The sequence below is a fragment of the Artemia sp. Qi Xiang Cuo genome, chromosome 10 (genome assembly GCF_049724085.1).
Source record: "Artemia sp. Qi Xiang Cuo chromosome 10, ASM4972408v1, whole genome shotgun sequence".
NCBI lineage: Eukaryota > Metazoa > Arthropoda > Branchiopoda > Anostraca > Artemiidae > Artemia > Artemia sp. Qi Xiang Cuo.
This window is the reverse complement of record NC_142803.1, coordinates 72844412-72863234: the sequence shown is the minus strand read 5'-3', so window position 1 is coordinate 72863234 and position 18823 is coordinate 72844412. Positions and strand designations below refer to the sequence as shown.

At 33.2% G+C, this 18823-nt stretch overlaps 1 protein-coding gene across 1 annotated transcript in view; it reads right to left on the bottom strand.

The window, feature by feature from the left end:
* LOC148948142 (secretin receptor-like) overlaps positions 1–18823 on the bottom strand; it is a 374147-nt gene that overhangs the window by 93573 nt on the left and 261751 nt on the right. Inside the window, exon 7 of the mRNA XM_089096116.1 lies at positions 16710–16863. Coding sequence (XP_088952242.1) covers positions 16710–16863 — 154 coding nt within the window. The remainder of the gene's footprint in view (positions 1–16709; positions 16864–18823) is intronic.

Below are 18823 nucleotides of genomic sequence, written 5' to 3'. Positions count from 1 at the left end.
GCAAAAGAAGGATATAAATAGAGGCCTGATTTTTTTTTCAAACGTAACGTGATGTCGACGTTTTAACTGACATTCAACGCACCCATGACCGTGTTATTCCTAGGACTAAGATATGAAAACTAATGATATGAAAACTAAAAGATATGAAAACTAAAAGATATGAAAACTAAAAGATATGAAAACTGTGTAATAAAAGGGAAATGAGGCAAAACTACACCTTGTCGAAACCGTCGAAAATGTCGAAACCGGTGGTGCCGGTCTTCGTTTCAAGCTCCTTCAGCCATGAATTGGAAGAGAGGGCTGAGATCCAGCCACCCTCAACTTTCGCCCACCATTCCTATTGAACTTTCCTAGATTTATCCATGTACCCATTTGAACTGGGTAGACTCTTGCTGAGCTTACAGAGTCATGCCACTGAGTCCTGTTGGAAACCAAATAATTGCCGACGCCAGGACTTGAACATCCAACAAAAAGAACAGATGATTCCAAGTTCAGCGCGCTAACCATTCAGCTATAATAAAAGGGACCCAACAAATTCTATGATTTTCGTTTACCATTGCGATTAATCATTCAATCACAAAATTAGCCCGTTTATTAGTAAATGGAATATTAATTACAATATTTAATTACAATATCAAAACATAAATATTAATGCATAAACAATGCATTACATTGAGAGCCATATAAGTAGAAAGGGAGGTGCTACTCGTGACACTCACCCCTGCTGCCATCTACAATTTAGTCTAACTCTGTCAGTACACCAAATATGGGCATAGAGTCCCTAGGGAGAACACGTGGTTAATGGGGTCAATGACCTCTTTCTCCAGGTGTGTTTTGGCACGCTCTCAGCGAATGTTATGATCCAGAAATAGTATTTGTTGTTGTTTTGGGGTCAATGACCTAAATTTCCAAGGTCGATGTTGTTGTTGTTGTAAGTGCACGCTCTCAGCGAATGTTATGATCCAGAAATAGTATTTGTTGTTGTTGTTCAAGCCAAATGTTATGAGTTTCCAAGGTACCTAACCTAACCTGACATGACACATGACACATGACACATGGCACATGACACGTGACACATGACAAGTAGCACATGACACGTGACACATGACACGTGACACATGACACATGACACATGACAAATGACACATGACACATGACACGTGACACATGACACATGACACATGACACATGACACGTGACACATGACACATGACAAATGACACATGACACATGACACAAAACATGACACATGACACGTGACGAATGACACATGACACATGACATATGACACAAGAATGACGTAATCAACTAGGACAAATGGATTTCCTGAGAAATTGATTACATAATCGGTAGAACCATATCAGGAGGTCGTGACGGGGGTCCATATATGGACATAGAATGACGTAATCGACTAGGAAAATGGATTTCTGAGAAATTGATTACATAATCAGTAGAACCCTATCAGAAGGTCATGATGGGAGTCCATACATGGGCATAGAATGACGTAATCGACTAGGACAGTTGGATATCTGATAAATTGATTAAATAATCGGTAGAACCATATCAGGAGGTCGTGACGGGGCACCATATATGGGCATTGAATGACGTAATCGACTAGGAAAATGGATTTCTGAGAAATTGATTAAATAATCAGTAGAACCCTATCAGAAGGTCATGACGGGAGTCCATACATGGGCATTGAATGACGTAATCGACTAGGACAGTTGGAATATTTCAGTAGTGTTTTGTTGCGGCTTACCTTGTCACAGTTACATTCTCTTGATTTTTCAATGATCATTTTCGATTTCTTTCGTTGAAATGCAAGAGTTAGATTATTTCAGTAGTGTTTTGTTGTGGTTTACCTTGTCCCAGTTACATTTTCTTGATTTTTCAAAGTTTATTTTGAATTTCTTTCAATGAAATGCAAGAGTTGGAACATTTCAGTAGTGTTTTGTTGTGGTTTACCTTGTCAAAGTTACAGTCTCTCGATTTTTCAAAGTTCATTTGAATTTATTTCATTGAAATGCAAGTGTTGTATTATTTCAGTAGTGTTTTGTCGTGGCTTACCTTGTCACATTTACATTTTCTTGATTTTTCAAAGTTCATTTTGAATTTCTTTCGTTGAAATGCAAGAGTTGGAATATTTCAATAGTGTTATGTTGTGGTTTATCTTGTCACAGTTACATTCTCTAGATTTTTCAAAGTTCATTTTGAATTTCTTTCGTTGAAATGCAAGAGTTGGAATATTTCAGTAGTATTTTGTTGTGGTTTACCGTGTCACAGTTACATTCTCTTAATTTTTCAAAGTTCATTTTGAATTTCTTTCGTGAAATGCAAGAGTTGGATTATTTCAGTAGTGTTTTGTTGTGGTTTACCGTGTCACAGTTACATTTTCTTGATTTTTCAAAGTTCATTTTGAATTTCGTTCATTTAAATGCAAGAGTTGGAATATTTCAGTAGTGTTTTGTTGTGGCTTACCATGTCACAGTTACATTCTCTTGATTTTTCAAAGTTCATTTTGAATTTCTTTCATTGAAATGCAAGAGTTGGAATATTTCAGTAGTGTTATGTCGTGGTTTACTTTGTCACAGTTACATTCTCTTGATTTTTCAAAGTTCATTTGAATTTCTTTCATTGAAATGCGAGGGTTGGATTATTTCAGTAGTGTTTTGTCATGGTTTACCTTGACACAGTTACATTCTCTTGATTTTTCAAAGTTCATTTTGAATTTCTTTCATTGAAATGCAAGAGTTGGAATATTTCAATAGTGTTTTGTTGTGGTTTACCTTGTCACATTTACATTCTCTCGATTTTTCAAAGTTCATTTTGAATTTCTTTCGTTGAAATGCAAGAGTTGGATTATTTCAGTAGTGTCTTGTCATGGTTTACCTTGTCACAGTTACATTCTCTTGATTTTTCAAAGTTCATTTTGAATTTCTTTCGTGAAATGCAAGAGTTGGATTATTTCAGTTTTCGTGGTTTACCATGTCACAGTTACATTCTATTGATTTTTCAAAGTTCATTTGAATTTCTTTCGTTGAAATGCAAGAGTTGGAATATTTCAGTAGTGTTTCGTCGTGATTTACTTTATCACAATTACATTCTCTTGATTCTTCAAAGTTCATATTTAATGTCTTTCGTTGAAATGCAAGAGTTGGAATATTTCAGTAGTGTTTTGTCATGGTTTACCTTGTCACAGTTACATTCTTTGATTTTTCAAAGTTCATTTGAATTTCTTTCATTGAAATGCAAGAGTTGGAATATTTCTGTAGTGGTTTATCGTGGTTTACCTTGTCACAGTTACATTCTCTTAATTTTTCAAAGTTCATTTTGAATTTTTTTAGTTGAAATGCAAGAGTTGGATTATTTCAGTACTGGTTTGTTGTGGTTTACTTTGTCACAGTTACATTCTTTCAATTTTTCAAAGTTCATTTTGAATTTAATTCATTGAAATGCAAGAGTTGGATTATTTCAGTACTGGTTTGTCGTGGTTTACCATTTCACAGTTACATTCTCTTGTTTTTTCAAAGTTCATTTTGAATTTCATTCATTGAAATGCAAGAGTTGGAATATTTCAGTAGTGTTTTGTCGTGGTTTACCTTATCACAGTTACATTCTCTTGATTTTTTAAAGTTCATTTTGAATTTCATTCATTGAAATGCAAGAGTTGGAATATTTCAGTAGTGTTATGTCGTGGTTTACTTGTCACAGTTACATTCTCTTGATTTTTCAAAGTTCATTTTAATTTCTTTACTTGAAATGCAAGGGTTGGAATATTTCATTAGTGTTTTGTTGAGGATTAACTATTCACAGTTACATTCTCTTGATTTTTCAAATTTCATTTTGAATTTCTTTCTTTGAAATGCAAGAGTTGGAATATTTCACTAGTTTTTTGTAGTGGTTTACCTTGTCACAGTTACATTCTCTTGATTTTTCAAAGTTCATTTTGAATTTCTTTCTATGAAATGCAAGAGTTGGATTATTTCAGTAGTGTTTTGTTGTGGTTTACCTTGTCACAGTTATATTCTCTTGATTTTTCAAAGTTTATTTTGAATTTCGTTCATTTAAATGCAAGAGTTGGAATATTTCAGTAGTGTTTTGTTGTTGCTTACTTTGTCACAGTTACATTCTCTTGATTTTTTAATGTTCATTTTGAATTTCTTTCGTTGAAATGCAAAAGTTGGAATATTTCAGTAGTGTTTTGTCGTGGTTTACTTTGTCACAGTTACATTCTCTTGAATTTTCAAAGTTCATTTTGAATTTCTTTCATTGAAATGCAAGAGTTAGAATATTTCAGTAGTGTTTTGTCGTGGTTTACTTTGTCACAGTTACATTCTCTTGATTTTTCAAAGTTCATTTTGAATTTCTTTCATTGAAATGCAAGAGTTAGAATATTTCAGTAGTGTTGTGTCGTGGTTTACTGTGTCACAGTTACATTCTCTTGATTTTTCAAAGTTCATTTTGAATTTCTTTCACTGAAATGCAAGAGTTAGAATATTTCAGTAGTGTTTTGTCGTGGTTTACTTTGTCACAGTTACATTCTCTTGATTTTTCAAAGTTCATTTTGAATTTCTTTCATTGAAATGCAAGAGTTAGAATATTTCAGTAGTGTTTTGTCGTGGTTTACCTTATCACAGTTACATTCTCTTGATTTTTCAAATTGCATTTTGAATTTCATTCATTGAAATGCAAGAGTTGGAATATTTCAGTAGTGTTATGTCGTGGTTTACTTTGTCACAGTTACATTCTCTTGATTTTTCAAAGTTCATTTGAATTTCTTTCCTTGAAATGCAAGGGTTGGAATATTTCAGTAGTGTTTTGTCATGGTTTACTTTGTCACAGTTACATTCTCTTGATTTTCCAAAGTTCATTTGAATTTCTTACGTACGCGCGCGTACGTAGGCTAACCTAACCTAACCTAACTTAACCTAACTTAACCTAACCTAACCTAACTTGATCTAGCCTAACCTAACCTAACCTAACCTAACAAAAATCAAGAAAATGTAACTGTGTCAAGGTAAAGCACAACAAAACAAATTTCAACGAAAGAAATGAACTTTGAAAAATCAAGAGAATGTAACTGTGACACAGTAAACCATGACAAACACTACTGAAATATTCCAAATCTTGCATTTCAACGAACGAAATCTAAAATGAACTTTGAAAAATTATGAGAATGTAACTTTGACAAAGTAAACCTTGGCAAAACACTACTGAAATATTCCAACTCTTGCATTTCAACGAAAGAAATCCAAAATGATCTTTGAAAAATCAAGAGAATGTAAGTTTGGTAAGGTAAATCACGAGAAAACACTATTGAAATATTTTGAAACTCTTGAAACTCTTGCATTTCAACGAATGAAATTCAAAATAACATTGAAAAATCAAGAGAATTTAACTGTGACAAAGTAAACCACGACAAAACACTACTGAAATATTCTAACACTTGCATTTCAGGGAAAGAAATTAAAAATGAACTTTGAAAAATAAAGAGAATGTAACTATTACAAAGTAAACCACGACAAAACACTTATGAAATATTCTAACTCTTGCATTTCAATGAAAGAAATTCAAAATGAACTTTGAAAAATCAAGAGAATGTAACTGTGACAAAGTAAACCACGACAAAACACTACTGAAATATTCCAACTCTTGCATTTCAACGAACGAAATTCAAAATGAACTTTGAAAAATCAATAGAATGTAACTGTGACAACGTAAGCCACAACAAAGCACTACTGAAATATTCCAACTCTTGCATTTAAATGAACGAAATTCAAAATGAACTTTGAAAAATCAAGAAAATGTAACTGTGATACGGTAAACCACAACAAAACACTACTGAAATAATCCAACTCTTGCATTTCAGCGAAGGAAATTCAAAATGAACTTTGAAAAATCAAGAGAATGTAACTGTGACAAGGTAAACCACAACAAAACACTATTGAAATAATCCAACTCTTGCATTTCAACGAAATAAATTCAAAAGGAACTTTGAAAAATCAAGAGAATGTAACTGTGACTATGGTAAGCCACGACAAAACTCTACTGAAATATTCCAACTCTTGCATTTCAACGAAAGAAATCCAAAATGAACTTTGAAAAATCTTGCATTTCAATGAAAGAAATCTAAAATGAACTTTGAAAAATCAAGAAAATGTAAGTGTGACAAGGTAAACCACGACAAAACACTACTGAAATATTCAAACTTGCATTTCAACTAAAGAAATTCAAAATGAACTTTGAAAAATCAATAGAATGTAACTGAGACAAGGTAAGCCGCAACAAAACACTACTGAAATATTCCAACCCTTGCATTTCAAGGAAGAAAATTCAAATGAACTTTGGAAAATCAAGAGAATGTAACTGTGACAAAGTAAACCACGACAATCAACACTACTGAAATATTCCAACTCTTGCATTTCAACGAATGAAATTCAAAATGAACTTTGAAAAATCAAGAGAATGTAACTGTGACAAGTTAAACCACGACAAAACACTACTGAAATATTTCAACTCTTTCATTTAAATGAAAGAAATTAAAAATGAACTTTGAAAAATCAAGAGAATATAACTGTGACAAGGTAAACCACGACAAAACGCTTCTGAAATATTCCAACTCTTGCATTTCAACTAAGGAAATTCAAAATGAACTTTGAAAAATCAAGCGAATGTAACTGCGACAAGGTAAACCACGACAAAACACTACTGAAATATTCCAACTCTTGCATTTTAATGAAAGAAAACCGAAATGAACTTTGGAAAATCATGAAAATGTAACTGTGACAAGGTAAACTATAACAAACCACTACTGAAATATTCCAACTCTTGCATTTCAATGAAAAAAACTCAAAATGAACTTTGAGAAATCAAGGGAATTTAACTATGACAAGGTAGACCACGACAAAACACTACTGAAATATTCCAACTCTTGCATTTCAATGAATGAAATTCAAAATTAACTTTGAAAAATCAAGAGAATGTAATTGTGACAAGGTAAACCATGACAAAACACTACTGAAATAATCCAACTCTTGCATTTCACCGATAGCAATTCAAAATTAACTTTGAAAAATTAAGATAATATAACTATGACAAGGTATAGCACAACAAAACACTACGGGAATATTCCAACTCTTTCATTTCAATAAAAGAAAACGAAAATGTACTTTCAAAAATCAAGAGATTGTAACTGTGACAAGGTATACCACGACAAAACACTACTGAAATATTCCAACTTTTGCATTTCAATGAAAGAAATCCAATACGAACTTTGAAAAATTAAGAGAATGTAACTGTGAAAAGGTAAACCACGAAAAAACACTATTGAAATATTCCAACTCTTACATTTCAATTAAAGAAATTTAAAATGAACTTTGAAAAATCAAGAGAATTTAACTGTGACAAGGTAAACCTCAACAAAACACTACTGAAATATTCCAACTCTTACATTTAAATGAAAGAAATCGAAAATGAATTTGAAAAATCAAGAGAATGTAACAGTGACAAGGTAAACCACGACAAAACGCTTCTGAGATATTCCAACTCTTACATTTCAAGGAAAGAAATCCAAAATGAACTTTGAAAAATCAAGCGAATTTAACAGTGACCAGGTAAACCACAACGAAACGCTACTGAAATATTCCAACTCTTGCATTTCAAGGAAAGAAATTCAAAATGAACTTTGAAAAATCAAGAGAATGTAACTGTGATTAGGTAAGCCGCAACAAAACATTACTGAAATATTCCAACCCTTGCATTTCAATGAAATAAATTAAAAATGAACTTTGAAAAAGCAAAAGAATGTAACTGTGACAAAGTATACCACTACATAACACTACTGAAATATTCCAACTCTTGCATTTCAACGAATGAAATTCAAAATGAACTTTGAAAAATCAAGAGAATGTAACTGTGACAAGGTAAGTCACAACAAACCACTAGTGAAATATTCCAACTCTTGCATTTCAATGAAAGAAATTCAAAATGAACTTTGAAAAATCAAGAGAATGTAACTGTGAAATGGTTAACCACGACAAACCACTAGTGAAATAATCCAACTCTTGGATTTCAACGAAGGAAATTCAAAATGAACTTTGAAAAATCAAGAGAATGTAACTGTGACAAGGTAAACCACGAAAAACCACTAGTGAAATATTTCAACTCTTACATTTCAATGAAAGAAATTCAAAATGAACTTTGAAAAATCTAGATAATGTAACTGTGACAAGGTAAACCACAACAAAACCCTACTGAAATATTACAACTCTTGCATTTCAATGAAAGAAATTCAAAATTAACTTTGAAAAATTAAGAGAATGTAACTGTGACAAAGTAAACCACGACAAAACACTACTGAAATATTCCAACTCTTGCATTTCAACGAAAGAAATTCAAAATGAACTCTGAAAAATCAAGAGAATGTAACTGCGACAAAGTAAGCCACAACAAAACACTACTGAAATATTCCAACTCTTGCATTTAAATGAACGAAATTCAAAATGAACTTTGAAAAATCAAGAAAATGTAACTGTGACACGGTAAACCACAACAAAACACTACTGAAATAATCTAACTCTTGCATTTCAGCGAAATAAATTCAAAAGGAACTTTGAAAAATTAAGAGAATGTAACTGTGACATGGTAAACCATGACAAAACTTTACTGAAATATTCCAACTCTTGCATTTCAACGAAAGAAATCCAAAATGAACTTTGAAAAATCTTGCATTTCAATGAAAGAAATCTAAAATGAACTTTGAAAAATCAAGAAAATTTAAGTGTGACAAGGTAAATCACGAAAAAATACTACTGAAATATTCAAACTTGCATTTCAACTAAAGAAATTCAAAATGAACTTTGAAAAATCAATAGAATGTAACTGAGACAAGGTAAGCCGCAACAAAACACTACTGAAATATTCCAACCCTTGCATTTCAATGAAAGAAATTCAAAAAAACTTTGGAAAATCAAGAGAATGTAACTGTGACAAAGTAAACCATAACATAACACTACTGAAATATTCCAACTCCTACATTTCAACGAAAGAAATTCAAAATGAACTTTGAAAAATCAAGAGAATGTAACTGTGACATAGTAAACCATGACAAAACACTACTGAAATATTCCAACTCTTGCATTTCAATGAAAGAAATTCAAAATGAACTTTGAAAAATCAAGAGAATGTAACTGTGACAAGGTAAACTACTACAAAACTCTTCTGAAATATTCCAACTCTTGCATTTCAACTAAAGAAATTCAAAATGAACTTTGAAAAATCAAGCAAATGTAACTGCGACATGGTAAACCACGACAAAACACTAGTGAAATATTCCAACTCTTGCATTTTAATGAAAGGAATTCGAAATGAACTTTGGAAAATCAAGAAAATGTAACTGTGACAAGGTAAACCACAACAAAACACTACTGAAATATTCAAACTCTTGCATTTCAACGAAAGAAATTCAAAATGAACTTTGAAAAATCAAGAAAATGTAACTGTGACAAGGTAGACCACGACAAAACACTACTGAAATATTCCAACTCTTGCATTTCAATGAAAGAAATTCAAATGAACTTTGAAAAATCAAGAGAATGTAATTGTGACAAGGTAAACCATGACAAAGCACTACTGAAATAATCCAACTCTTGCATTTCACCGATAGAAATTCAAAATTAACTTTGAAAAATTAAGAGAATGTAACTGTGACAAGGTAAAGCACAACAAAACACTACTGAAATATTCCAACTCTTGCATTTCAATGAAAGAAATCGAAAATGAACTTTCAAAAATCAAGAGATTGTAACTGTGACAAGGTATACCACGACAAACCACTAGTGAAATAATCCAAATCTTGCATTTCAACGAAAGAAATTCAAAATGAACTTTGAAAAATTAAGAGAATGTAACTGTGACAAGGTAAACCACGAAAAAACACTATTGAAATATTCCAACTCTTACATTTCAATGAAAGAAATTCAAAATTAACTTTGAAAAATCAAGAGAATTTAACTGTGACAAGGTAAACCTCAACAAAACACTACTGAAATATTCCAACTCTTGCATTTAAATGAAAGAAATCGAAAATTAATTTGAAAAATCAAGAGAATGTAACAGTGACAAGGTAAACCACGACAAAACGCTTCTGAAATATTCCAACTCTTACATTTCAACGAAAGAAATACAAAATGAACTTTGAAAAATCAAGCGAATTTAACAGTGACCAGGTAAACCACAACGAAACGCTACTGAAATATTCCAACTCTTGCATTTCAACGAAAGAAATTGAAAATGAACTTTGAAAAATCAAGAGAATGTAACTGTGATTACGTAATCCGCAACAAAACATTACTGAAATATTCCAACTCTTGCATTTCAATGAAATAAATTAGAAATGAACTTTGAAAAAACAAAAGAATGTAACTGTGACAAAGTATACCACTACATAACACTACTGAAATATTCCAACTCTTGCATTTCAACGAATGAAATTCAAAATGAACTTATAAAAATCAAGAGAATGTAACTGTGAAATGGTAAACCACGACAAACCACTAGTGAAATAATCCAACTCTTGGATTTCAACGAAAGAAATTCAAAATGAACTTTGAAAAATCGAGAGAATGTAACTGTGACAAGGTAAACCACAACAAAACGCTATTGAAATAATCCAACTCTTGCATTTCAATGAAAGAAATTCAAAATGAACTTTGAAAAATCAAGAGAATGTAACTGTGAAATGGTAAACCACGACAAACCACTAGTGAAATAATCCAACTCTTGGATTTCAACGAAAGAAATTCAAAATGAACTTTGAAAAATCGAGAGAATGTAACTGTGACAAGGTAAACCACGAAAAAACACTATTGAAATATTTCAACTCTTACATTTCAATGAAAGAAATTAAAAATGAACTTTGAAAAATCGAGAGCATGTAACTGTTACAAGGTAAACCCCAACAAAACAGTACTGAAATATTCCAACTCTTGCATTTCAATGAAAGAAATTCAAAATAAACTAAGAAAAATTAAGAGAATGTAACTGTGACAAAGTAAACCACGACAAAACACTACTGAAATATTCCAACTCTTGCATTTCAACGAAAGAAATTCAAAATGAACTCTGAAAAATCATGAGAATGTAACTGCGACAAAGTAAGCCACAAAAAAACACTACTGAAATATTCCAACTCTTGCATTTAAATGAACGAAATACAAAATGAACTTTGAAAAATCAAGAAAATGTAACTGTGACACGGTAAACCACAACAAAACACTACTGAAATAATCCAACTCTTGCATTTCAGCGAAAGAAATTCAAAATGAACTTTGAAAAATCAAGAGAATGTATCTGTGACAAGGTAAACCACGATAAAACACTAGTGGAATAATCCAACTCTTCCATTTCAACGAAAGAAATTCAAAATGAACTTCGAAAAATCAAGAGAATGTAACTGTTACTAGGTAAGCTGCAACAAAACACTACTGAAGTATTCCAACCCTTGCATTTCAATGAAAGAAATTCAAATGAACTTTGAAAAATCAAGAGAATGTAACTGTGACAAAGTAAACCACGACAAAACACTAATGAAATATTCTAACTCTAGCATTTCAACGAAAGAAATTCAAAATTAACTTTGAAAAATCAAGAGAATGTAACTATGATATGGTAAACCACGACAAAACACTACTGAAATATTCTAACTCTTGCACTTCAACGAAAGAAATTCAAAATGAACTTTGAAAAATCAAGAGAATGTAACTGTGACAAGGTAAACCACGACATAAAACTACTGAAATATTCCAACTCTTGCATTTCAATGAAAGAAATCCAAAATGAACTTTGAAAAATCAAGAGAATGTAATTGTGACAAAGCAAACCACGACAAAACACTACTGAAATATTCCAACTCTTGCATTTCAATGAGAGAAATTCAAAATGAACTTTGAAAAATTAAGAAAATATAACTGTGACAAGGTAAACCACGACAAAACACTTATGAAATATTCTAACTCTTGCATTTAAATGAAAGAAATACAAAATTAACTTTGAAAAATCAAGAGAATGTAACTGTGACAAAGTAAACCACGACAAAACACTACTGAAATATTCCAACTCTTGCATTTCAACGAAAGAAATTCAAAATGAACTTTGAAAAATCAAGAGAATGTAACTGTGACAAAGTAAGCAACAACAAAACACTATTGAAATATTCCAACTCTTGCATTTAAATGAAAAAAATTCAAAATAAACTTTGAATAATCAAGAGAATGTAACTGTGACACGGTAAAACACACCAAAACACTACTGAAATAATCCAAGTCTTGCATTTCAGCGAAAGAATTTCAAAATGAACTTTGAAAAATCAATAGAATGTATCTGTGACAAAGTAAAACACGACAAACCACCAGTGAAATAATCCAACTCTTGCATTTCAACGAAAGAAATTCAAAATGAACTTTGAAAAATCAAGAGAATGTAACTGTGACTAGGTAAGCCGCAACAAAACACTACTGAAATATTCCAACCCTTGCATTTCAAGGAAAGATATTCAAATGAACTTTGAAAAATCAAGAGAATGTAACTGTGACAAAGTAAACCACGACATAACACTACTGAAATATTCCAACTCTTGCATTTCAATGAATGAAATTCAAAATGAACTTTAAAAAATCAAGAAAATGTAACTGTGATAAGGTAAACCACGACAAAACACTACTGAAATATTCCAGCTCTTGCATTTCAATGAAAGAAATCCAAAATGAACTTTGAAAAAACAAGAGAATGTAACTGTGAAATGGTAAACCACGACAAACCAGTACTGAAATAATCCAACTCTTGCATTTCAATGAATAAAATTCAAAATGAACTTTGAAAAATTTAGAGAATGTAACTGTGAAAAAGTAAACCACAACAAACCAGTACTGAAATACTCCAACTCTTGCATTTCAACGAAAGAAATTCAAAATGAACTTTGAAAAATTAAGAGAATGTAACTGTGACAAGGTAAACCACGATAAACCACTACTGAAATATTCCAACTCTTGCATTTAAATGAAAGAAATTCAAATGAACTTTGAAAAATCAAAGAATGTAACTGTGACAAGGTAAACCATGACAAAACACTACTGAAATATTCCAACTCTTGCATTTCAACGAAAGAAATTCAATATGAACTTTGAAAAATCAAGAGAATGTAATTGTGATAAAGTAAATCACGACAAAACACTACTGAAATAATCCAACTCTTGAATTTCAACGAGAGAAATTCAAATGAACTTTGAAAAATCAATAGAATGTAACTGTGACATGGTAAACCACGAAAACTGAAATAATCCAACTCTTGCATTTCAAGAAAGAAATTCAAAATGAACTTTGAAAAATTAAGAGAATGTAACTGTGACAAGGTAAACCATGACAAGACACTACTGAAATAATCCAACTCTTGCATTTCAACGAAAGAAATTCAAAATGAACTTTGAAAAATCAAGAGAATGTAACTGTGACAAGGTAAACCACAACAAAACACTATTGAAATATTCCAACTCTTGCATTTCAATGAAAGAAATTCAAAATGAACTTTGAAAAATCAAGAGAATGTAACTGTGTCAAGGTAAACCATGACAAAACACTACTGAAATAATCCAACCCTTGCATTTCAATGAAAGAAATTCAAATGAACTTTGAAAAATCAAGAGAATGTAACTGTGACAAAGTAAACCACGAGATAACACTACTGAAATATTCCAACTCTTGCATTTCAATGAAAGAAATTCAAAATGAACTTTGAGAAATCAAGAGAATGTAACTGTGACATGGTAAACCACAACAAAACACTACTGAAATATTCCAACTCTTGCATTTAAATGAACGAAATTCAAAATGAACTTTGAAAAATCAAGAAAATGTATCTGTGACACGGTAAACCACAAAAAAACACTACTGAAATAATCCAACTCTTGCATTTCACGAAAGAAATTCAAAATTAACTTTGAAAAATCGGTAGAATGTAACTGTGAGAAGGTAAACCACAACAAAACATTACTGAAATATTCCAACACTTGCAATTCAAGGGAAGAAATTCAAAATGAACCTTGAAAAATCAAGAGAATGTTAATGTGTCAAGGTAAACCACGACAAAACACTACTGAAATAATCCAACCCTTGCATTTCAATGAAAGAAATTCAAATGAACTTTTAAAAATCGAGAGAATGTAACTTTGACAAGGTAAACCACAACAAAACACTACTGAAATGGTCCAACTCTTGCATTTCAACGAAAGAAATTCAAAATGAACTTTGAAAAATCAAGAAAATGTAACTGTGACAAGGTAAACCACGACAAAACACTACTGAAATAATCCAACTTTTGCATTTCAACGAAAGAAATAGAAAATGATCTTTGAAAAATCAAGAGAATGTAACTGTGACAAGGTAAGCCGCAAGAAAACAATACTGAAATATTCCAACTGTCCTAGTCGATTACGTCATTCAATGCCCATGTATGGACTCCCGTCATGACCTTCTGATAGGGTTCTACTGATTATGTAATCAATTTCTCCGAAATCCATTTTCCTAGTCGATTACGTCATTCAATGCCCATATATGGTGCCCCGTCACGACCTCCTGATATGGTTCTACCGATTATTTAATCAATTTATCAGATATCCAACTGTCCTAGTCAATTACGTCATTCTATGCCCATGTATGGACTCCCGTCATGACCTTCTGATAGGGTTCTACTGATTATGTAATCAATTTCTCAGAAATCCATTGTCCTAGTCGATTACGTCATTCTATGTCCATATATGGACCCCCGTCACGACCTCCTGATATGGTTCTACCGATTATGTAATCAATTTCTCAGGAAATCCATTTGTCCTAGTTGATTACGTCATTCTTGTGTCATATGTCATGTGTCATGTGTCATTCGTCACGTGTCATGTGTCATGTTTTGTGTCATGTGTCATGTGTCATGCGTCATGTGTCACGTGTCACGTGTCACGTCTCACGTTTCATGTGTCATATGCAGCATGTCATGTGTCACGTGTCACGTTTCATGTTTCACGTGTCATGTGCCACGCGCCACGTGTCATGTGTCATGTGTCATGTCAGGTTAGGTTAGGTACCTTGGAAACTCATAACATTTGGCTTGAACAACAACAACAAATACTATTTCTGGATCATAACATTCGCTGAGAGCGTGCACTTACAACAACAACAACATCGACCTTGGAAATTTAGGTCATTGACCCCAAAACAACAACAAATACTATTTCTGGATCATAACATTCGCTGAGAGCGTGCCAAAACACACCTGGAGAAAGAGGTCATTGACCCCATTAATCACGTGTTCTCCCTAGGGACTCTATGCCCATATTTGGTGTACTGACAGAGTTAGACTAAATTGTAGATGGCAGCAGGGGTGAGTGTCACGAGTAGCACCTCCCTTTCTACTCATATAAGGCCGTACTGTCCTCACAGCAAGCTTAATCAATAATACCTTTGAGTTTAGTTTTTGTCGAGAAGGGGACTCCTAATCGCTTTGTGGACTTAACCAGTCGATATAGCAAGGGCAATAACCATCTATAATTGAAAAGAATTTCTTATGACCCTGAATCTAACCTGACTCCCTCAATGTTCTCCCCTAGATGAGTGGCGACCCTTGAAGTCAAGATTTCTGGTTTGGGTGAATACTACTACTACTATTAACAACTCAGCGCAGCATCAAGCCACCAAAGGCCAACACAGCTACGCACGCTCTTCCTCCACCCCAATCTATTCAAATCCTCCCTTTTACACCCACCCACGAAGTCCCCATTTCGTTTAAATCTTTCTTTATGAGGTCCTCCCACCCCAAACGAGGACGACCTGCTTTCCGTTTAGCCCTAGACGGTTGGCCGAAAAGAACAATCTTCGGCAATCTCTCATCCTTATTCCGCGCAACGTGCCCTAGCCACCTCAATCTTTCTTTCATTATAGCCCTAAACAGCGGTATTGAACCACATTTTTCGTATAGCCTATTGTTTGAAATACGGTCAGTCAGTCGGGTACCCAGAACAATCCTTAAGCAATTTCTCCGGAAAACTTCTAGCAAATCTTCATCCCCTCTTCTGGGCGCCCATGCTTCAGAGCCATATTTGACCACTGTCATCACTGTAGCTTCTAATATTCTAATCTTGGTATATACTCAGGAAATTAACAGGTTTTTTTCATTGAGTTGGCTTGAGGCAGTTTTAAGCAGTGATGATATTTTCAGTGCGAGCATTAAGCAGCTTTCACACTACATACGTAATTTGTATCCTGAGTGGTTAAATGAATGTCAAGTGTAGCCTTTCACGCTTTAGTGAACGCAATCATCTAGGTAAACTATTCAAAATTAAAAATGCTAAATGAATATGGAGAAGTAATCTCTGAGTCAGCGTAAAAGACTTCCGAGGAAGAGATTTTAATTTATTTTCAAACTTCATTAATTGCTCATTCACAAATTCCATTTTGTTGCTGCTATGCAGAAGTTTTTCATAGCCTAACACAAACTCACGTAACGTTATGTTCTAGGTAGAGTTCGAGTCTAAGTAGCACTGCCTATGTCAGAACAAAATTTACCCCCTAAGATTGCATAATGCAATACGAAATCTTAGCCTAAGTTATGCTAGTGAGTTTTTGGGGTGATGTGAAAGAACCATTAGTATTAGTTATGTGTCACTTACCCCAGATATATCGGGCATCGTGGCAAAGCACCCTCTTGTTGTGTCAGTAGTGGCCACAGATATGCCATTGTCTTTAATCAAGGCCATGAATGCTCGCATGATGAAACTCATGAACAAGTGAATGTGCAACGTGTTTCGGGGGCACCGTAACCGCCTGAAATGGGCTTGCGTTAAAATGTTAGAGAGGGCTAACAAATTAAAGTATGAATTAACACCTCTCACCAAAAACTCTGTCAAATAAGCAATTTGAGAAAGATGTAAAATCCTCAAAAAAAAGGTATAATCTATTGCACCATGAAATTCAATATATTCGAAGACACTATACCAAACCTTGAATTTGTACTATTTCTTGTCACCATTTTAGAGTTGTTTGACGTAGGTTTGATGTACATTTGCGTCTGGTCAACACCGAACAGTACACTCTGCAGTTTTTCCCCAGGAGTCTGTTTTGGCTCCTCCATGCATGCAAACTGTATATACCTAATTTCAAGAAGAGATAATATGCCCACCTGTTTTCTAATATTATCCTATTATTATAACCTTTTTTCTAGTATAATGTACATATAGAACCTCTTTTTTGTTTGTGCTATTTGTGTAATTTTGTACCCTTACCTCTAGGGGGGTTCACTTATGTCACGCGGGATGTATATTTTTGAGACGTTTGATACTGCTGATTAAAATGGTTATCTTGAAATTCTAATACGATGTCTTTTGAAGGGGGAGGATTTTGTAGCACATTGGATGTTTAAAGTTGCCTTCAAATTTAATTTTGGTCCTTAAACAGGACAAAGAAGCTTATAATTTGCAATCAAATAAGCCTTTTCTCAAGTTTCTACAATCTTCTGTTGTTTATGTTAAGGCCAGGCAAAAAATACCAAAGGAGACACTATGTTCTTTACCAATTCGTAATCCATGTGAAAAAAGGCCGCGTGCATCCCAAAGCTGTAGCCATGAACTTGTTAGCAGACATACCCATCCAAGCCTTTTTTGGTGTACGTTCTGTTGACGAAACACACTGTCTGGATTGTTCCTTGGTCTCCGGTGAGTGGTGGGGCGTAAGGGAACCATGTCTTGTCTACAGTAACGAATCAACAGAAAGGTGGTTTGGATTGCGGCTGAACGTCACCCACTCTCCTTCAAACTAGTTATTTGCTGGCCCTTGTGGTTAAGTGCGAGGAATTCAAATATTCATGTAAAACATGTTCTACCCTTTCAGATGAGATTCCTATAGCCTCATTCGTTTCACATACTTTTATTCTTCGATTGTCGATACAATATCATACAATATCATCGATACAATATCGAACTTCGATACAATATCATTCCATGGGTTTAATAGGCGGTTTCAAGGGTGACAACCTCTTTTGGGTGACTTGAATGTTTGGCGTCCATTTTGCTGGTACGACCACAACGGAGTTCAGTAAACCACTTGTTATAACTGAAATTGACGACGTAAAGAACCCATTGCTCCTATGAAGATTTGACTTTTTTTAACACACAAAAAATGATGCTTAATCGGGATGCTGAACTCACTTTATTTCTTTTTCGGTAAAATGAACGAGGTTGTTTGTTATACTGGCTGTAAAACAAGTACTGGCAGCAGTGGCAAAAAAGGTGACATATCATTTCTATTCATGAAAAAGGCGATTTTAAAATTAAAAGGTGGAGAGAGGAGTTTTAAACCTCAACCAAGCGTTTTTGGACAATAGTGATTTTTATGGTGTACTTTTTATTTAATTTTAGGTAATTTTTGAGGTAATTCCTGCACTTTTTCAAAATCCTGAAAATTTTGTTGTCATAATTGCAAATTATGATGCTGTTGAATTTGAATAATAGGCCTAGTTGTTTTTTTAATCAGCATCAATCAGGCAGTTTTGTTAACTATACAGTTTCTTAAAATTATCTTTGAAATTTCGGTTACAATGGGTCGTGGCCTTCCTTCACACCCCAAATAGAATCCTGTCTATAGTCTCAAGGAATCTCTTGGGCCCTTTAAAAGACACATTTTCCTTAATCCATTAGCCTAGATTTAGAAAATAGATTTAAATATTTCGACTTAAAACGAAACGAAAATTTGATAATATTTAATATTGTGTCTATTTAATCATTTATCA